Source organism: Barbus barbus (assembly GCF_936440315.1).
Source record: "Barbus barbus genome assembly, chromosome: 27".
Lineage (NCBI taxonomy): Eukaryota > Metazoa > Chordata > Actinopteri > Cypriniformes > Cyprinidae > Barbus > Barbus barbus.
Genome location: NC_136755.1, coordinates 20377236 through 20399494, shown reverse-complemented (window position 1 = coordinate 20399494; position 22259 = coordinate 20377236). Strand labels below are relative to the sequence as shown.

The 22259-nt window shown below is 36.9% G+C and overlaps 2 protein-coding genes across 8 annotated transcripts in view; both read right to left on the bottom strand.

The window, feature by feature from the left end:
* Positions 1 to 9064, bottom strand: part of LOC306847692 (insulin-like growth factor 2 mRNA-binding protein 3) — a 29030-nt gene extending 19966 nt beyond the window's left edge. For 4 of the 5 annotated variants that reach the window (XM_079381799.1, XM_079381800.1, XM_079381801.1 and 1 more), the window contains exons 1-2: positions 8443 to 9064; positions 7445 to 7505 (exon numbers count right to left, since the gene is read on the bottom strand). In XM_079381799.1, coding sequence (XP_079237925.1) covers positions 7445 to 7505; positions 8443 to 8617 — 236 coding nt within the window. In that variant the 5' untranslated portion in view covers positions 8618 to 9064. Of the gene's footprint in view, positions 1 to 6809; positions 7077 to 7444; positions 7506 to 8442 lie in introns of those variants that run through there. The other variant, XM_079381803.1, reaches the window with a different exon arrangement.
* Positions 9065 to 15072: 6008 nt separating this feature from the next.
* LOC306846769 (transformer-2 protein homolog alpha-like) lies at positions 15073 to 21760 on the bottom strand. 3 transcript variants are annotated; one of them, XM_079380371.1, is made up of 10 exons: positions 21418 to 21748; positions 20492 to 20806; positions 20017 to 20150; positions 19752 to 19911; positions 18249 to 18302; positions 17299 to 17487; positions 16477 to 16592; positions 16272 to 16385; positions 16113 to 16183; positions 15474 to 15916 (listed from the first exon to the last, which is right to left on the bottom strand). In XM_079380371.1, exons 2-10 carry the CDS (start codon positions 20501 to 20503, stop codon positions 15906 to 15908), a joined length of 861 nt encoding a protein of 286 aa, XP_079236497.1. In that variant the 5' UTR covers positions 20504 to 20806; positions 21418 to 21748; the 3' UTR covers positions 15474 to 15905. The 3 variants fall into 3 exon arrangements, with proteins under 3 accessions (XP_079236495.1, XP_079236497.1, XP_079236496.1); XM_079380369.1 differs by lacking the exon at positions 20492 to 20806 and having other exon boundaries at positions 15073 to 15916; positions 21418 to 21760; XM_079380370.1 differs by lacking the exon at positions 20492 to 20806 and having other exon boundaries at positions 15506 to 15916; positions 16113 to 16180; positions 21418 to 21552.
* Between the last annotated feature and the right edge of the window lie 499 nt (positions 21761 to 22259).

Here is a 22259-nt window from a genome sequence, read left to right as displayed (position 1 = left end):
TACAGTTATGATCCTTTGTGTGAACGGGCCTTAAATCATGTCAGAATCACAGGGCTCAATTAATGCTTGTCTGGGACAAGTAGATATTTTAAAGGGGCAAGCGAGAATTTTACTTGCCTGACCAGACAAGAAGCCTTATTACGACGTCAATTAAAATTACTTGGGAAACACTGAAACTTGGCCATGTATGAGACAGAATGGCACAGAAATCTAAATAAGCACAGCATCACAAAGTAATTCACAGAAAGTTATAGATGCAAAGAAAAAAAATACAATAGGCTATATAATATAGGTAAGCAACATTACATGACCAAGATATTTCCCCGAATATCAGCACAATTGCAGTGTTACACTGATTTTATACAATTGCACTTCATTAAACAAGTTAAAATTGAGAGACTTACATTTTAGACACAATGTTGTAAATTTTGCAGAAGAAAATATTTTCAATTAAAGCCGTAGCAGAACTGTTGTGCATCTCCGAGCAACACACAGCTGTGTTTCGTAACTGAATGAATCCACGTTTTAGAACTAATCGATTGAGTCAATGATTCAGCAATCCATTCATACAGTCACTTGCCTTATTTCTGAATGAATTAGCCATTTGAACAAATGGGTAGAATGAATGTCTAAACGACTCCATTTAAAACAGTCACATGCTGCCACCTGGTGGTTTGGTTATACATTTAAAAGTATAATTTCATTTTTCCCAACATTTCTTATTTGTATGTGAAAAAAATAGTTTTTAAAACAATCTTGTAACATTACTTATGGATTTGTAATTTTGTGGTGTAAATTCATTAAAAGACACCTCTCAGCTTCATTACATCTACTTCAGATGCAGCTTCTGTTTCCTCTGCAGTGGAAAGATGGAGTTTGTTGATACCGATTTCATTTGAATGGTAACGACTCTAACAGTTTCTTATTATTCTAACTGAAACAATGTAAGAATGTGATGTGAAAGATGACATACATTTAATAAGGTTGGGAAAATATGCCCATTTATAAACAGTGGGAAACATCTGATTTTTTTATACAGCAACTCATTTCTACCTCTTTCCAGTCACAGAGCACTTTATTTTGAGAGGAGTTTAAGTGAGAGAACATCTGGAACTTGGTCCAAATTGGGGGAAAGTAGAGTTTAATAATGCGTTTTATTTAAATAATTTCTAGCACTGAAATACTGCAGATTGAAAACAAGTAGATTTTTTGTATATGCTGTCAATTACAGTTCTTAGAAAGAACATGGTTAACGGCAAGTCGCACTTACAAGAAAAAAAATAATCCAAATTGGCCAAGAAAATTGCAATCGGTGCATCTCTAAAAATAATTGACAGAAAAGCTGCACATCACGTTTAATGGAACTATACTTGAAAGAGGTAATCAGGTACAGTACAGTAAAGGTGAAAGTCCAACTTAAGTGTACATAGCATAATTAGCATACGTGTACAATCATCAATAGTATTGAATTTGTTTTGGAAATTTGGTTTTTAATACATTTCTCAGGTATCTTTGCATTTTAGGTTTGTTTTTTTTATTTTATCTTTCAATGTACTATGCTATAATTCAATCTCAGTATTGCTAAGCAGAAAAGTAAATAAACTTCATAAGTGTATATTTCCAAGCAAATTACAGCCACAGAAAGGGAAAATTAACCCATTCAACTAAGGCGGAGTCCATTTCAAAATCTTTTTGACAGCGGTTTCCTTTAAAACTCACTCAAAGTCCACTTCACCCTGGAATCTCAGAAAGTCTTATCAAGCGTCATTTAAAAAAGGCCTCAGCTTTTCACAAAAAGCCTGAAAATTCCCAAACAAAGTAAAATCAACAAACTCTTACCAATGGGTTTTTTCCCTCTTAAATAAATGGTACACCTTGTGGACTTGTATCTCGATTCAAACATCCCAAAGAGTGGAAATACTGGTGATTTTAAACACGCATGTACGTGACCAACCCCAGATGTGCGTTAATTAACCTTCAGTTGCACATGTAAGACTGATTTTGCATATCTAGCAGACAGATAAAACCTGAATATACAAGATGTCATTATGTCTGAGATGTCTGGCATATTGCCATGTCCCTTGATTTCACAAATGCTGACGTGTAGATAATGTGATAAGTGTACGGTCAACTTAAAGGGGGTTTAATATGACGGAAAGGCTCAGCTCAGACATTAATCATACCACAGGTGATGTTTTTATTACTAGAAATTCTTAATTCTACACAGTCTACAAAACCAACTGGTCAGTGACGAAACTAAATTCATTTATGAATTAACTAATTTGTCAATGAATGCAATGACTAAGTTCACTTTGAGGGCACAATGGCATTACCTGGTACTGTCAGGAACCCAGACACAGCATTTAATGTTTACATCACTACGAGTATAAGTACCAAGCCAACTTGGCTACAATCCCAACATAAACTGCACCAATTCAGCCATGGAAATATAGAGGTTACTTATACAGAGAATTTTCTAAAGGCCAAGAACTAAGCGTATCAAGAGTTAGAAAAGGGCCAAATCTATTTCTCCGCTTTGGATTCAATTAGAAATTACAACACACAACATTAGCTTCATTCAGATTTATACAGAGCCTGTAAATATGCCATTCTGCACTGTAAGATTAATTTTAATGGTGATATCCCTTTTATAGACTGGTTCTTTCATTTTAACAGGTTTCATTAATGTGTATGTTTTGGTGCGGCGATTGTGAAGATCTATAACTGCCCACTTGACTTTACACGACTCTAAAGTTCACGCTGTGTATATTTGCGTATTTACACACTAGCATTTACAAGAACAGAATGTACAGAGGACATGAGAACAAACATGCCTCTACCTGAACAGGTAGACACACTAACCCTCACACACACTTTTGTCTGTCACACTTGCACATAGATTGAGGCCTAAATAGTGAGCAATAAGGGAATTGTAGCACACTGTGCTACCGAAACTGATCTTCTATTATAGAGTAATCGACGTTGACGCACATACGTGCTTCAAGCAATCAGCATGCATCAACAGTCTTCAGTGCTTTATAACATCAATAGATGATCTGTATTTATTTATTGTACGGTTATAAGCCATCGCAAAATTGGCTTTTACCTCCCTAAAAGACAGAAAACCTCCAAAAACAGACATCTTGTAGGGTGCAAGTCATTTTAATCATGACAGCGAGAAAACAGATGGATGATTTTGCTTTAACATAACTGTCATCAGCAAAGATACTGCTAGGATTTGAGTAATATTTAAACTAAATTTTTGACGTTTTCACTTGGGCACAAAAAGGAAAAAAAATATGGGTATTTTCTTGATTTTCTCTCAAGTGTATGTTGATTGTGCAGCAACAAATTTAACACTACATAGCCATCCAAAACATTTTGCTCTCCCAATTCAGGACTTTGTATCAACTAATTTCAGAAGCAACAAACTGTCAAACAAAACAGGTCATACCATGTTGCATCTGCAAAATGGAACATGCATGTGTATGCATACATATAAAAAAGTTAGTTCCATGTAAACGGTCACCATTAACTACTGCAACATACTGACCCAATTAAAATAAAATGCAGTTTTGCCTAGAAACTAAAAACAAGGTCATTCAAATACTCGCTGACATTAATTTTCAATTAAAATAAATAAATAAACTAGAGTCAATGCTAGCAATTCAAACGCTATATAGAGTAAGGCCTGGAGACGAAACTGAAGTTGTACATGCTATAAGGGACATTTGCACTCATGAAGAGTGTAGATGTCAAGAGGAGAACAATCACTTGGAGTAATCTCAGGAATTATAAAAATGCATCACAACTTGCATTCAACATCTGTGTGATTCCTGGACATGTTTTCCCCAGCGTGTTTACTGTGTCAAAAATCCAAGGCAACGCAATCCAAATTTGATTCTGTAAACTATAACCAGTGAGGCAAAAATACCACAGGTAGTGTAGCGCTTATGCTAATTTTTAACGGAGCAGCTCCCTTAGAGAAAACATGGGAAAACAGTTTATTTAATAATAAACAATTTAACTTCAAATTATGGGTTGTGAGCGATGCTACAGAATGCGGGAAGTTGTCCATGCTTCACTAAAAATCCACTGTGGCAAAAGCTCTGACAGAATTACATAACCTAAATCAGCAATACACACACACTCACCATTTAATCTAAAAAAAAAAAAAACGTAGCTTACACACAAGCGTATCAAATCTACTAAAAAGGCACAGAGTTAATAAAGAAAACATTAGCACTCAGCTGAATGATCAGAGAGACATGTGTGAAACCAGTGAAAAGGAGAAAGAGGGGGAAAATAAATAAAAGCCAAGACCAAGCATGTATAGGTGTATGCACAAGGGCAAGTGACTTAAAATAAAGATTAAATAAAAACCCACACACACCAAAAATTACTTAAACACTAAACAAAGCCATTTAGTGAACCTTCACATTTTTATTCACTTTTGTAAAATCAACCATTTAAAAGTACAGCCGTATGACATTCCAGGTTTCATGTACGAATTAAAAACTTCCCTTTTCTTTAGAAGAATTTGGTGGGATTGGTGTGCTTTTCCAGACCTGGTCTGCATTCCGGTGGGAATGCAATATGGAATGTTCTCCTATAGCAGATTAAGCTATAGGAGCAAGAGGGGAGTGTGTGTGTGTGTGGTTAGGACGGGGGTGGGGTGTTAGTGCCCCATTTCAGGGTAACAGAAACTCTCTCTGCCCGAGGGGGTGGGGTCTGGTTACCATGGTAACAGGTTAGTCTACAGACAAGAAATAAAAAAGGGGTGGGGGTTTGGTTGTGACGTAACGGAAGTAGAGGGCATCTTCATTTACTTCAAAATCCAACGGACATGCAACATAACTGTCTCTATGTGCACGAGTGTATGAACATACATAGTACAATGGGGGGTTGGGGAGACTTCCCACCACAAACACTCCTGGAGGAACCAGGAAACACGGCCGAACGTTATAATTCACAAGCCAGTGACTCCATCACGAGAACTCACAACTCTCAATATTTAGTTTTAGAGTAAAAAAAACAAACAAAACGGAGATCATTCCAGCCATAGCTGATATTAATGCACAAGAAAAAAAATAATTACATCTACAAGTAGAATTTTTTTTTTGAAAACTACCATCAAATAATAATAAAAAGCAGCTATATATTGTTTAACTTCAAAAGTTGAGCAGGATTGAAGCATACACAAAAACAAATTGAGAAATATAATTTACACTAATTTAGGCTGAATGTGATATGGCACACTAAATGAATCACAATTTTCAGCAGTTGAAGCCAAATTAACAAGAACAATACCAAGCTATATTATTTTCTTACAGATTGCAATCATAGAAATTGTTATGAGTGACAAATTTACAACAACAAAAAAAATAGCATTAATATTTTAAACATAGCGAAGTTAGCAGCCCCGCAATATTAAATAAAATCCTTAAAAAACAAAGACTGACTGTCCACACAACGGTTCCAACTTTTTCCACACAGAGTATCTGTTCTAGCCGAAGACCCTTTTCCCACACTCTCTTCTAGCAGTTGGGGCCCCCCTTTAAGCCACACGTGTGCATACACACACACACACATACAGTGCAAGCTCGGAGCAAAAACGGCTACGCTAGTAATCGAGGAAGCTAGCAATGAGAAAGAAAAATGGCGTATAAAACAAAACTTCTAAAGGCCAATGGACTGTCCATGCAGGCTCCGCTCAGTGTGCACACAAGCCTGGTTGAAGAACGGTGTCACAATCAACATGTTTTTAATGTATGAAGCATCTAAACTATGCTAGCAAAATACAATTATTCATTAAAAGGAAAAATATTAATGCAGGTTAATGTAAACATTAATGTGAATATTTATATATAATTATTGTAGGTTCTGTCTCCACACAGCCTTGTACACACCCTGACCAAACTAAAGCTTCCAGAAAACGGCTTCATAAAATGCACACCACCCCTCGGTACATTCACACACACATACTCAAGAGGCCAAACTTTACCCAACTTTCATGTTTTTTGTGTGTGTGTGTAAAGGTAGGCAGGGCCTAAGCCGGGACTCGTATGATAGAATGCAAGATCACTCCCATCATGCATTTCACTATACTTAGCTCTCATTGGCTTGCAGTTCAAACAAGCTTTACATTCACAACCTCTGACCTGCTCCCATCAACATTTATTACATGTGCTGCATATACACAAAATAAACACTATACACTTAACACTTACTTAAATTATACTTTCCATAATTTACACACTAAACTCTGCATATTAAACTATTGTTTTGATACAATGTTTAGTGTATAAAAATTTAACTGCAAATAAACGGTTCACGTCATGTCAGCTTAAAATATCAGCTGGCCCATCAAAGAATAGCCTTATGACTGAACTAATCACAACGTATTTACCCATTACGAATAAAAAAGGCCTACTTTAATCAAAATAAACAAATCACAAACACTACGTAGCATTAATTTAAATTAAACGTGCTAAATGCTTCAAATTATCGTTTTTAACTAAACAAAACCATTAACTTGCTGCGTTATTTTTGACAGAACTCACTATAAAAAAAAATATTACCAGCTGGTTATTGATCAATTAAAAATACAGGCCACCGAGGAATTAATAAACAGCTTATATGTACTTAAGGCAGTCGTAAAGTGAAAATAAGGCGAATATTCATTATATATGTAGTCGTTACGTCAACTTAATTACAATAAAACGGCAGCCCACTCGCACACGGTTGGTAAACAGTGTTTTGTGACTTAAACCACGTCTAGTAGTTACAGTTCCTGTGAACCCACAAACCGGTTTTCGTGACAAGTCCTCGACCCTTGCAGTCCACGCGCACTGAGGAGTCCATCTCGTGCCTGAGCAGCGCGAGGAGGGGAAAGAGGGGGCGGAAGCACTGAATAGTAGTTTCTTCTTAAATGGACGCCACATCAATCATGGCTCCATAAATGCACATCCATGTGCAACGTGAGGTCCCATTTTCAACGTTTGCGTTCTCACTTTGCACACTTCTGCTGCGTCTCTTGCTACGTTTTGTCAAGGCCTTAAGGCCCAGTAATATGTGAACTCAGCATATCAAGGGCCTCAGATGTATTACAAAAACACACATTCCGCACACTGACAGAGGTTCAATCAGTAGAATACACCTTTTTTTTTTTGCTTCTAAACAAGCCTGTGGATTTACATTTAAAGCAGGTACATAAAACACCGTCAAAACCCTAATCTTGAATTTCGCTTACAAATAACAGTTTGATGGATCATGTGAACGAAAAACAAATCAAATGAGAGCCATTTAAAAGATTAAAAACAACAAGACGCCCGATTTAAAATCCGGGCTTGTCAGGAAAAAATATTTGGAGATATTAATTCAAAACAAACGTGGACTTGGCCAATTTTTAGATGCAATTGCGAAATTTATAAATGAATCTTACCTTTGTCGTTTAGGGACAGAGTGCTCCACTTCTAAGACTTTTCCGTGGAGTTCTACTTTCCCTGAAAAATATTAATTGTATTTTAATAGATCACATTTTTATTTCAAACAAAATGTCTATTGTGTGCCAAAGGTTCACAATGTACGAAATTACAAAAAAAATTAAATGTTACTTACGCTACGTGTACAAAAACTACACATGTACGATTTCAAGAAAATCTTAACCAGTACCGAAAACAAAATTAGTTTTAGTTAAAAAAAAAAAAAATAATACATACAAAATTTCCCAGAGGTTAAACATGGAAGACAAATCTGCCCCCACGCTTGCGCGAAGGCCTCAGCTACGAGCAACGTTTAAGAAAGACTCGTTTAAGAAAATCACGAAAACGTCCACTGACGTATACGGTCACTTTATGGCAAACATTGCAGCCTTTACACAATTTACACTCATTAAATACCTAAGTCAACCCATATTATAGAGACAAGGGAGTAATCGAAAGGCCTACAAGCCACCAATGCAACCCAAACCACCTGGTGTTCCAGAGCTCGTAATTACAGCGTTAAAAGTGATACAGTTTTACAATGGCAAAGTTAACAAAACCAACAGTTTTGTGTAACACTTTAGTTCACCTCCAGAAAGTGCTCCACGAGCTGCGTTTAAAAGCCACACGAAACACAAGAGCATTTTAATTCAAATAAATAGTACGTGCAACCACTCGCCGCTTGGATATGGGAGTTGTTAAACACATTATTTCACATTTCGCCCTGCACACACAAGCAAGGCTGAAACTTTCATTCAGTTATTTTGATACTAAAGCGAGACTTGGCGTTCTCGAAGATTAAAGCCCGTGGTTTAAAAAAAAACTGAAAGTGAACAGTCTCCACTTGCTCAGTGTACGGACACATCCCTGCTTTGCAAAGGCGTCTAATTGTTAAACGCGACCGTTGCATTGCATTGTAATTAATTTGGGCAAAATCACATACGCACAAAAGTCTCACCTGAAAGAGTGTCAATGGCCCTCATCGCTACCTTTTCGTCGGGGCAATCCACAAACGCGTAGCCACTTTTTACGAGAAACGGTGCACTGAAAGGTATCTTCCACTCCTCAAAGATACTTTCCAAGTCCAGCGCGCTCGCCTGCTCGCTCACGTTCCCGATGTAGAGCTTATTCATTTTGTTGTATAAGGAAAAGAGCGACCGTGTTGCAGAGGGGCAGCCCTTTATCGCGTCGCTCGGATGGGCAGTGTTTGGAGAGAGAGAACCGCACTGTCGCTCAGCGGAGGGTCTGGGAGTGTTCTCCCAATCACTCCAAGCTACTGAGATATTTGATGGACGAGATCTCCGCCGTGCTTGCGCGCACTCGCGTTTCCTCTTGATTTAAACGCGCTGAATTATTTATTCCGTCACCTCTGCGAGGCAACGGCCGGGAAGAAAATAGAGAAAGTTTCTTTATTCTTTGGCGATGCGACTAAATTGTCACACACGTTTGTGTAGGCACCGCCTCTTAATAACATCGAGAGAACTGGAAACAAAAAAAAAACCCAAGTTCTTCTGCCTTTTTCAATAAGCCACGTGTTCAAACTACAAATCAGTCCTGCACGTGAGGTGTCCCGGTTGCTCAATTAAGTGTCGGATTGGGGGAAATGGCACAGGGATGACTGGGGTGGGGACAGATAGAGAGAGAGAGAGAGAGCGAGAGGGTGAAACCTCTCTACGTTCATTTGCAGGGATCCCGTGCAAAAGCTAGCTGTACTCGTACCGTTCAATGATATTCCGTTCGGTGGACCTTTCTCTACGAAAGCCGTTCTGCGCTCTTATTGGTTGTTGGAGGAGTTGTAAAGAGGCGTTGGACGCACGCACGCTCGCCTCACAACGCTTGAAACCAGCGCTGAGGCTTTATCTGAGCTTATGGTGGGCTGCCATATAGGGGACGAGGGGGAGGGTCTGCCATTCATACAACATCTACACTATTTCTTACTCCGTTTGCTATACACTGTATGACACACATGCCTGAGATATGGTAAACCTCTAAACAATTGAGACCACATTCAATCGAGCGATAATTTATTTTTCTCTCCCATTTCACGAAGAAAAATCCTACACGCGCAACTATGTATAATTATTTACACAGATACATATGCGAAGCGTTTTGCGTTCCTGTAACGCAGCTTCTTCTTAATTAACTATACATGCCTATAGTTTTTAACAACTGTGGCCTAGTGTAACGTGACCTAACCTGATTATACACTTCCGGTGCCTAAAGAAAGGGGAGGGACATGCGGAACATAGAAAAGTCGTAATGGCGAGTGTTTAAGGCGGGCCTCCTTCTGGCACAGCGGGGAGGAGATCACAGGCCTGTGTGTTGGTTCATGCAATATACTTTAGACTTCTTCCCCGAAAATACGCCACATTTCTTTCACTGTTCCACAGAAAAAGACTGGACTTGCATAATATCTGGATGTGCGGCCTGCAAATCGCTCGACCTTCCGCGTAAAGCGGAGACATTTACGCTGGGCCCACGCCCTTATGCGTCTCTTTCTCTCTCCCCCTCTTTTTCTGTCACGCACACACACACACACACACACACACACAGGTCGTGCTGCTTTTCTTTTAAAAGATTTGTCTGTACGCATATAAAGTCAGATCTTATAAATATTCAAGTTGTATAATATCTGCATCGCAAGTTTAGGATATGACTCGTTCGACAGATTTGTGATAATTAGGACGAATTCAGATTTTACGCCATTATTTGGGGTTGTTCCGAGCAATATTACCAAAATGCCTTTCCAGAAGGCCGATAGGAAACGTAGCTTATATATATCAGACGGTCACATCAGGATTTTTTTTTTTCTGTTTATGTTTGTGTTGGCGCGTCCTAGCAATTAAATTTGAGTGAATTTAAGTCATTTATTCCAAATGTTACCTGGCGTTTAAATTAAATTAAATAGAAATATTCCTAAAATATTTTCGTCTTTCATTTACCAAGCGCCACAAAGAAGCCCACACACGTTTAATTTAATTTGAATCAAAGACATGCTGATACATTTTTACAAATTTCTATTACAACATAAACAACAATAAGCATGCGTATTTTTCAAGATAAATTTCTGATTTAAAATAAACTGGGAATGTCTTTCACCTTAAAAGTACGTCCTTGTTTGATACTACTAACCTAATTAAACTTTTTCTTAAAATCATACACGTTCATCTTCATATAATGTAATTCATTTTACTTTATTTAATTTTCAACCCTGGCCATCTTTCCAAGACAATATTTTTTATGGCATAAGTAGGCTAATGGCGGTTTCTCTCTTTTTTTCTCTCGATGATTTACTTTTATCCCAGATTCTGCCTTACCAGTTTTTATTTAGCCTTTTTTAAAACATAGACACACATACACTGAATTAGAGTAAGCCATATATATGTTTTGTTCTATATTAGCAGTAAAACTGCCAGGTTGCTCGTTTAAAATCATTTGTATGAAGAGCCCTGAAATCCTAATTAAATTGTTTTATAAGTGAATTGAACTAGCTTTTTTAATGCCATAGATATTAACTTTAAATGCAACTAAAAGTGTAAAAACTAACAACATTTGATTTCTCAATGTGTTATTGTGGGTAAAGTCAGACAGCATGGGCCTGGATGCCAGCAGTATAGCTCGCGCAACTGAAAGACTACTGTAGAATGGCACGCACATGATGCGCTCCTATTGGTCGAACAGGAGACCAATGAGAGCGCAGCTCCTTCCTGCTTTACTACTCTCGCTGACTACTGCGTCGACTGTTCATTCATTGGTTTTCATCCACAGCTCTAAGGTACAAATCCAGGCGCGAAAAGTCTACAATGGGGTAGAATTACTTTATCTAGTTTCAAAATTAGTAACCGGAACATTTAATGCACCATACATTTTCTTTCTGTTTGAGTTTAAAAGGTAAAATACATGCGAAAGAAAAGAAAATATGGAGGAGGACTTCGTTTTCATGAGGTATTTCGAGGCAGTACGCATGAATGTGTTATAAATTGAATATTTTCTGATTCTGCAAACTTGGTTGTTTCTTTACAGATGTGGCGGAAAGTCTATGCAATGCCTTTAGAGACACAGTCCTTTTGTCTAGCACACATTCTCCTCCCCTCATTCGTTGGTCAGATCGGAAGCTCATTTTCATACCATTGCCCCCCTTTTTGCACCGTCCATTTCCTATAGTAAACTTTTGTATAGACTGTGATAATGAATTAGTACTTGATAGAATCACTAAACCTACATTCGTACAGCATGTTTGCGAGGTCGCTTTAAATGCATGTTATTGGACCCGTTGCTCCACCCGTCAGGGGAGACGTTTTCTATAGGAAAACATTTATGTAGGCTAGTATGCGGATTTAGGGTAGTATGTCGGTTAGACGAAAACATATCTACAGGCTTTCCTTAAAAGCATCGGGATAATTTGCCGTTTAAGTCGAATTAAGGACGCAAACGGTAAGATATATATTAGCCTATATATTATATACAGACAAAAGGCTAACAAAAGCACAAACTGCTGCCTTCGCTTTCGTTGAAGAACACTGGAATTAAGCACTATGTAAGTTGCTAAGTTTTTTTTCTTGTACCGTTTCAGATTTCATGTATTTTTTGCGTGTTTTTAGCCTATGCTCCTGTTGAGTGAATGTATGGAGCTGCAGTTAACGCCATGTTATGCGAAAATCTGCTTTCAGAAACTTTCAAAGAAGTTTTGTGCACTGTATAGCAAACCGGCTTTGTTTCGTGTAAACGTTGTTTTAAAAACAGTAATTTGTTGGAAACCGACTACTACTACTTTTCTGTTGATTTTTTTTTTCTTTTTTGACAGTTTAGTCGATGTTTATGTTCTTGGCTGTATTAACCACTGTGTATTTATACAGAAAATGGCGGTACTGATTCACACCTTCCAGTGTTTTTTTTTTTTTATTATTATTTTTAAACCTGTTTCCTGTGTTTGTCAAAGAACTCCTATAACTCATACAATTACATGCAACCAACTTCTTTAGGTCACTAATGTCATCCTAAGGAATGTGTTGAGTGTTTAGTCATTATTCATTCACTTTATACTGTTTCGCTGTTTTTAAGAATGTTAAAATAATGTTTTTGACTTTGAAAACTCAAATGTAAAATTTAAAGTTACGTAATCGGATATTTGTATTATCATTATTGTGCTTTACACTATATGTAAAGTTGGAAGTTTTACATATTTACTTTTATTTTGAGATACTTGCATTTTTTTAAAGGAATTATGAAATAATGATGATGGTCCTCTGAGAAAGCAAATAAATAAAACAAAAAATAAACAAACCTTGGCCTAAATAAGTTTTTTGTAGGCCATGGCCTATATAAATCTGTGTATTTTTAAAAAAATCATAAGTTTATTTTCATTTATCTGTTACTGAGCTTAAAACAAAATTGAGATATACGAATATTTGACTCAAATCATTTTAAGTATAAAAACAAGTTGGCGTAACCTGTGTGACGAGGTGGGCCTGACCTTTGACTGTGGGGCCTCGAAAATAAAAGCACTGCAAATTTTATCAGGGCCTCTTTGTAAGCTATTGAACAGAGGATTGGAAATAAAAGGTTTTATTTAAATGTGTAATACATGCTTGCTTAGAGGCCTGTTTGAGTGCGGTGCATAATGTCTGAACATTTGAACAGACCTGTAAAACAAGTCCAATCCTATATTTATTGTCTCAAGCAGAACAAAGCTAGATAGACCCAAGTTGTCACACACATAAATAAATATAAATTGTTTAATAGCCTACATTGGTGTTAAGGGTTAAGAATGCCCTCTGTTTCTGGAAATTATTTTTGTAAAGTATAAGAATAAATTGTACTTTGCAGGCTGTGATATTTTGAGCGGTTTTAATTTAAGGTCATAGTTTATAGCATTTCGAGTTAATTCAGAAATGCGTACTGTATTTTTTTCTTTTTTAATGGATGTGGCTGCTATTGAAGACATGGGAGGTCATATAGTGTGCTCTAATTTTCTCATGTCAATTTGAAATAATTGGTATGGCCTGTTGTTTTTGTTTCGTTTTTTTTATGTAGAAGTGCATTTAGTTCATTTTCTCCATGTGTTCACTGATTGGACATGTTTATAGGTGGCCAGGTTGACAATGTGCGTTGAAGAAAATTCAAGGAGATTTTACAGAGTAAAGACTGTTATTTACTGCACCCAACAGTCATTTTAATTGCTGAGATGGTCTGAAAACATAGTAATAAAAATAATAGAACCAAAATTTAAGATGTTGTACACAAGTAGTGTGACTTAAACATGTCGTATTTTGTGTGAAAGTTGACACGTGAGGATGTCCATTTTTCACAACATTTGTGTTTGTTAAAGTTCATGTTAAACTGCATATTTAACAATTGAATTTTTTTTTTAAAGAATTTCAAAAACTGAACTATTGCAAAGAAATGCAGTGTGAAGATGACATTTAATGTGATTTTTTTTTTCTTTTCAAAGAAGCTACAGAAAGCATGTGAAAATAAGCAAATTTAATATTTATTAACTCAATGCACCACAGCACTATAAAAGTATAAATTCTTATATGATCATATTAAAAATGTCTTCTAAGAAAAAATTGTGATAAAGGATCTTTTTTTATTATTATTATGACAATACACTGACAGCTGATTTGTCAATTTTGCATAAAATATGATATATAATAAGTAACACAATTATTAGAGTTCAGTGACTTACAAGAGAGGCAGTTAGCGACTTGGAACTTTAGGTCCACCAAAGTCTGTTATATAGTCTCTGAAGACGTTTTTCTATGTATATTCAAAAGTACTTTTAATAACATTTTAGCAGCGTTGTTCTCTTGTCACTTCCTTGCCACATCAGGGAGTAAAATCTAAGCAATGGCCTTGTCTCAGAACTTCCTTACTCTTCCACTCCACTAATCTGAAATGCCTGAATAGGTGAAAACAATATGGCCGACAGTCTTATGTAGCCAAGTGCTCCACACTGCTCTAATGGAGTATTTTGTGTGCTTTTCTGGTCGTTTAATATGGATGATTTCAAACACATTTACAGATCTACAAACGAAAGCTTCTCGTAAGATTCTGTGAACCCTTTAAAGTAGCACTGTATAAATCTCAAGAAATTAATATATTTGAATTCATGTGTCTTGGCATTTGTACCAAATTGAATGTTAATTAATTGGTCTTAAGCATTTTATAATGTAATATTTATTGAAAAGTGGCTAAAAATGCTACTGAAATATAATTGATATCATATTTCTAGTTGACCTCATGTTAACTGTACTATAGACAGTGACAGCAGCATGCATTCGACCCATGTTCAAGCAACTCGTGTATATGGTTGGGAAAAAACCAGCTGTATTTCGTAGGCTCCTCAGTTCAGTGTTTATAACTGCTTCAGTTTGCCTTTAGTGGAATGTTCAACTTTGAAGAGAACTTGTACTGTTTCTCTTGTACAGTGTTTATTAGTGGTTATTATTATTAGTGGTGTTCCAAGTAGTTTTACAAAAAATATTTCTTTGAATTTGATGAAATTGTTGCTGTCAATCATGGTATTGTACAAATTATTTCTGTATGATTTTTTATCTTAATAGAAGGTGCTAATAAAGACATTTTTAAAGACATCTTTTGTTCACACTTTATTGTAACAATGCAAATTATCAATGTTCTTCTTTTCACCTGTTATTATTAATAATGACCCAATTATTGCATTTCAGATATCGGAATGTGTTTTAAGTTGAAGACCATTTAAAAAAACAAAAAAAAAACACTTGTGACTTAACCACACTTTTTCATAGACATTAAACATTACGTGCTAGAAACTGTACGAGAAAACGAATTTCTTAGAGATAAATTGGATGATTTTCAATTTTTTTTGTCTGTGGTTTTTAAAATTCAACATTCAAAATGTTAAGGCAAGTTGACATTAATTTCTGTATAGTACATTACTGAAAAAATGTATGCTTGTATTCCCAGCTTTGGAGAACATTAATAAAACTAAGTAGCACATCAAAGCATGTCTTGTCATAAAAAGAAACATTATTTATTTTAAGGTCTTTATTTCTTAAAGCAACAATCCTGAAAATAAAAGTATTTTGTCACAGATAAACAGAGGCAATCTCAGCCTGCTTTCTCAAGTATATGATGCTCTGCCTCACAGATGTACAGCAACTCACACACACTCTCTTACATCCCACATACATCCCCGCTAAAAGATGTCCAGTATAAAGGAAAACTCATCACACCATACGAGCACATTACAAAAAAAAAAACAACTCACACATAAAACCCCATGATGACAGTATTTATGATCTCCACAAACCCTAAACTTACATAATGGGAAGTCTGCAAATAAAGACTAATCTTTCTAAAGTACTGTGAGTTTGCATGTCTTTATAAACGTATAGCTCGATGCAAACAGGCAAAAAGAAAGAAGTCTTCGGAATCTTCTTAGTATCGTCCTGCAAAACACAAACGTTCTATTAGAATGGGTCTACAATTAAAATGTCCATCACATGGTACGTGATTCAGTGGGCAAACGGATGAATAATGTGATTTCATGAGTAATGCACTCTAGAAGCTGTGGCTTATCAAGCAGGCATCCATTTGGGCATATGTGGAAAATTCAGATCGCTCAAGGCTTTTAAATCCACTCACGTGGGCTGTATGAACGAGATCTTGAGCGAGACCTGTACCGGCTGTAATAAGGTGACGGAGAGCGCCTCCTGCTGGAAAAGAGAAGGCATCAGAATTCATAAGAACCTTCATAGAAACAGTAGAAATGTTTGCCACACTGAAGTATGTATTCAGTGTTACCTGTATCTGTAGTCATACTCATCATAACGGTCGTATCTGTCGTAGCCACGATCGTAATACGAGTCTCGTCTCCGGCCACCGCCACCACTGCTGCTGCTGCTTCCGCCTTCGTTACTAAAAGAGTCGCATTTGAAGTTAATACAAACCACCCATACTAGTTCAGCGTATTTGTCAGAATGGGGTTTTTGGCCTGCAAAATACTCACTGTGTGGGCCGACCCATGTAGATGCCTGGTGTGGGTGTGTGTGCACGTTTGGTGATGGAATAATCCACCCTGATGCGCCTTCCATCCAGCTCCATGCCATTAGCCCGCTCCATTGCCTGTAGTGAGGGATAAATGGTCTGTTTAGACAGGATATACAGTCATAGAGCATCTAATAACATTTGAGTGCTCAATGAAGGTCTGAAAAACACATTAATGAAAATGTCTTCGTGTTGTTAAGGATTAAAGGGATGGTTAAATGGAAATGCTGTCATTATTTACTCATCCTCATGCCATTCCAAACCTGTATGACTTTTTGTTCTATGGACCATAAAAGATGCCATTTTTATCCATACAATGGAAGTCAATGGACACCATAACTATTTGGTTGCCAAAAATATCTTATTTTGTTAATGCACTGTGAACAAACAAACAATGAACAACCCGATTTTTACTCATGTTAACAAAGATTAATAAATGCTATAAAAATATACTGCTCATTGTTAGTTAACAAATGTAGACCGTATGAAGAACATATTGAAAAGAATGCTTCCAATAGAAACATTCACTCACAAAATGCACAAGTTTTACTAAACATGAGTGCAATATGTAGCCAATTACATAAAAACTCTCATTTTCATGACTATTCCATTCCTGTAAATCACAAATTGACTGATATTTCCTGATTTTACCGATACAGGTCAATGTGTTCACTACATTACAGCTGGTAATCCGAAGTTGTGCTTAAGATGCCATTAAGTGAATCACTAAACCGCTTAAGACAGTGAACTTGCGTTGATGGGTCATTTCCAGTTGGGGATGTACCTCTTTGGCATCGTCGATGTGCTCAAAGTAAACGAAGGCAAAACCGCGAGAACGTCCCGTTCGCTGGTCGTAGACAACATTGACACCGGCCAAAGGGCCGTAACGTGAGAAGACCTCTCTCAGGTCTCGCTCTGTTGTGTACAGACTGAGACCAAACACACCCAGACACGTGTTCGGGTCTGGATTGGCCTGTAAGAGGGACAGAGGTGTCAGCACTAGAGCACAGGACAAAGATTGAGAACACCACAAATTGAGCAATGACCAAATAAAACATTGACTGTGTGATTAAAATTCTGCATTTAACACTATTGAACTGCACAATTTTTTTTTATTATTGATCATACAATACGTAAACATTAAATTTACATTATCATATCTTTGATGAGGGTAAAAAAGCAAACACATTGTAATTCATTTCTTTATCTCCTATTGAGAACCTTCAAATTTCATACCATAGAAAATATTCACATGCAATAACATTACATAATTACTGGATGTGATGGAAAGCAGATCAACATTCCTTTCGTATGTAATAACCAGTCTAGGTTCCTGTGTGTTTATTGTTACACCCCTCCAACAGAGATGATGTACCATTTTAAGAAATACTTCATTGCTTTCTCTGGTGGGGCAGAAAATCAACATGACTGCCTAATTCTCTGAAATTTCTCCGGGTAACTGTGTGACAGTATTTAATAACCCCCGTTAAAGAGATTTTGATGCATAAACAAACATTACAGCTTTCCGTCAAACAAAACATGTCTTAGGGCATCACAGTATGAATATGGTCATTGTATGAACTGTCTGAAGGGCTTCACAGTCACTGCAGGAAGACAAAGTAATTCTTAAAAACCAAAAGTCACCACATGGACCTCTTTACCTCTTTAAAAGGCAACATTGAGACTTGTTTGGTCTAGTGTTTATTGTTAAAAGGTTAAGAAAGGTCCACATACCCTGGCATCACCATGACTGTGCGAGTCTTTTTTGGAGTCATGGCTGTATGAGCTCTGTTGATGTAATAAGAAGGAATGAAAGGGGTTATTAAAGACAGTCATGCTCGTCCCCGTGAGGCTGTGATGGGGGTTTGTATGTATTTTTTACAAAACAGAAACACCTTTAAGACTAACAATGAAAACATCACTTTTAAAGAAAATATATAACATGTTCTTGATCTAAAGAAAAGCGTGTTGCATTTTAAGCGTAGGATTCAAAATCAGATAACCTAGTCTACAATCTCAGAGAAAAAGATACAAAGCAGTCAATGGGGCTGTACCCTAATGTACAAAGACTATAAAGTACACCTTTGATCCTTATTCACCCCCAAATTGGTACATAATTATACCTTAATGGTAAAGGAAAAGGTACCAGCCCAGTGATATTTTGGTACCTTTTTTTCCTGAGATAATGCCAAATCTTTTAGTTAACAAAAATGGGAATTAAAGTGATTTCAAGGGATAGTTCACCCAAAAATTACTTTATTATTCGCTCACCATCATGTTACAAACCTGTATGCTAGTGGTTCTTAAACTTTTGGAATCAAAGGTCCCCCACTGTCCAACACTATATCTCCCATATAGACTTTATGCATCAGAGAAACAAGAATTTTAGAATTCTGAATTTTGTTTTTGAACTTGTAGCCCTATAACACCACTGTTGAAGAGTAATTAGCAGCTGAAGTGAATTTACTTATTGTAGAGTAAACAAATGTCATTATATGTATTGTAAGCAGATATCATGACAAATGGGATTAAACAAGCGGTTCATTCATAAATTCATAAGATCTTATCTTCACGCTGCGGAAATACAAACAGAAAGACAGAAGACAACGACAGTGCTGAAAAAGGGCAGAGCTACAGAAGATATTTCTGCTGCTAGATGACAAAGCTTTTTCTCCAACTTTGTTTAACAAATATTAATGATATTATTCCAAACATAAAATCACCAATAATGACTAAGATATTTCCGGTATTTCTACTGCAAGTACTTTTTTGACAGTACTTTGTTAAGAGTAACTGGAAGCATCTACATATTAAATTAATAAAGCATAACTTGTTTTTTTTTTTTTTTAACTGCAGAAGAACGGTATGTTTTTCTATAACAACAATTTTTTTTATTATGGAGGAAGGGGTTATGACTGAAGTTTTTTTTTTTTTTTTCAGGATTTTAATTTAGAGTTTTATTTTAATACATTAATAATAATTTATTAATTAAAATATTTCCACTATTTCAAGTCACTCTAGATGTTCGCTAAGGCACCAGCCACTTGTCTACGAACCACTGCTGTATGCTGCCATTTATTAAAATGAAATGTATTCATAAAAAATAGGGTTTGCAACGATATGATGGTAAATAAACAATGGCAATTTCAGTTTTGAGTGAACTATATTTTTAACATCAACTGCGGTTACAGTAGTTGTGGTCCCTCTGAACTTAGACTCCTATCCCATGATACGCACCCGACTGCCAGTGTGTCTGCGGCGGTTTGACATGGGCGATGTGCTCTGGCTCCGTCTGCGTCGGTTGTCAGGGCTGTAGGAGCGAGAATGAGACTTCTTCCGGTGGGAGTGAGACCGAGAGCGGCTGTTGCGGCGATTTGAATGGCGACGAGAGCGAGATCTGGAAAGGACCAGAAACAGAGTGAGATATACCAAATAAACAGAAATGAACTTGCTTTTCAAGAAAGAAATTGCTTCATGACATTCAGCTGATATATGAACTGACCTGGACTTGGAGCGGGATCGGGATCTTGATTCAGAACGTTTGGATGCCCGGGGAGGGCTGGGAGAGCCAGACCTGCTCTCAGTCTTGGGTTGGCCAGGACTGCCCCGCTCCGATTTGGATGGCGAGCGGGATTCCTAACATCAAAGCAATGCGTTACAACATTTACAAGACGAACATTCATAAAGCAGGCAAACTTACACACACCACATACATAACTGCAGGAATTCAAACATTCACTTTATTACAGCTGTGGAGGAAAGTGTTAGAATTACTTAAATTATATCATGGAATAAAAAAAAGATTAAAAAAAAGTTAATAGCATTATTGATACATTTACAAAGGCTACAAAGTCACAGGTCCATGTGATGCTTGTTCTTTAGCCGAATCACCACAGTATAAAGCTACATGCATGCAAATGATCAAGAAGAGATTAGAAAGACACTTGGAACACAAATTCTGCGTTTACTTAACCTACGGACTCATTCATTCTTCTGTTTTCAGAATACGCTATGCCTTTCTCTCAGGCATTTTATTCTTCGGTCTTCATTTGTTCAGTTTTCATTTTTCCTCTCCTTTTCATTTCTTCACCCCAATATGAAACCTCTTTTCTTTTTTCTGCTTTAGACACATAACGCGAGCGTGCTTCTATCTGACCGATCTTCTGTTCTTTTCTCCCCTTCCCACTTAACCGTCTGCTCTGTAAACATTTTCTCTGTAAAAGCCTTCTTTTATCTTGAATATTCTTCCACATTCTTGGCCTTAACTCTTCAAATCCTTCACGACCAATAACCTTAATGAAAAAAAGAACATTCAGAGCAATTAAGATCAAGGGAAATTTAGGAAAAAAAATGAAGTGAACTATTCAAATTTCACTACTCCTTTTGAAATACAGATGTTTGTTTGGTTACATAATCATGTGGTGTAAGAGAGAGAGGGTAAGGAAAGATCAGAAATGCTGGAAAGAGAAACCAAAAAGTACTCAGGCTGCTATTGTGTGAATGCAAACTCGTGTTTTAACACGTTAAAGCAATTTTAAAGTAACTTCCTAAACAATATTTGCTATAACAATTGTACAATTGCAGGACCAGCTGTAAAAAACATCAAAAGGGCACATTGTTATATATAAAAAAAGCATGCTGGTAAAAATTCTTGACATGTTCAACACAGCAGCGTATTCACATTTATTTGATACTCAACTTCGTAATGGACTTCTCTAAAGACCTAAAGTGACTAAATATTAAATGTTTAACAGATACGTATGTATCAGCTGATCTATCTGCTCAGTTAAATTGTAAATAAACAAAAGAAATGGGCAGTCAGCTGTTCACTAATCGAGCATTACCGCAAAGAGAGAATATTTGAAGTAAACGGCTGAACGGTTTCCACAAAAATAATGCTTACCCTCCCCTCGAATTGTGGCTCGTCGACATCACTCATGTTTAAAGTATTAAATGATTGGCAAAAGCGTGAAAATGAAGAGATTTTTCCTCGAAGACTTCCGTTCTTAACTTAACTGCAGAAAATGGCTGACCAGCTGAAGCGCGCGGTGAACTATGGGAGACGACTCAACAAATACGTCACATCCTCTTCAACATTAGATAGATAGATAAGTGCTGCGACCCAATTCGCGTACTATCCGTCCTAAATAGTATTCGAAAATATAATTAGTATGTCCCAAAGATTCCCGGATGGTCTACTATTTCAGGTTAGAATTTGAAGTGCAGCTCGATGCACACTCTAATATTGCCCACAACACATTGCGCGGTGGACGGGGATTTGATTAGAACTACAAACACGCATAGTGTTTAAAACAAACTACAAACATGGCGGATATGCGCGACTGACGGACAGGTAGAGAAAGGGATTTGAGTGATAAATAATCAATGTCTTACCTGATGAAAAAATATTTAATGTCATCCACGTTATATTTAATCTGCAGCAACACTGTGAACTTGTATAATGATACGTTTGGTGTGCATCATTTGAAAATGCATCATTATGCAAACACATGAGCAGAGTTCTCAGCATGAAAGACCCGCGATGTGCTTCTTTATTTCTCTCCAATACGGTAGGAAATCAAATTAAACGAAATGTGGGTGATGTTAACTGGGACAAGATGATTGGCAGGGCAGTTTAAACAGTTACAGGATGCACGTAACTAAGCAACAGAGCTCCGTTAAAGAAGCAGCTATGAGGAAGTAGTATGTCCCAAAGCGTGCCTACTATTCTGCTACATACTCAAA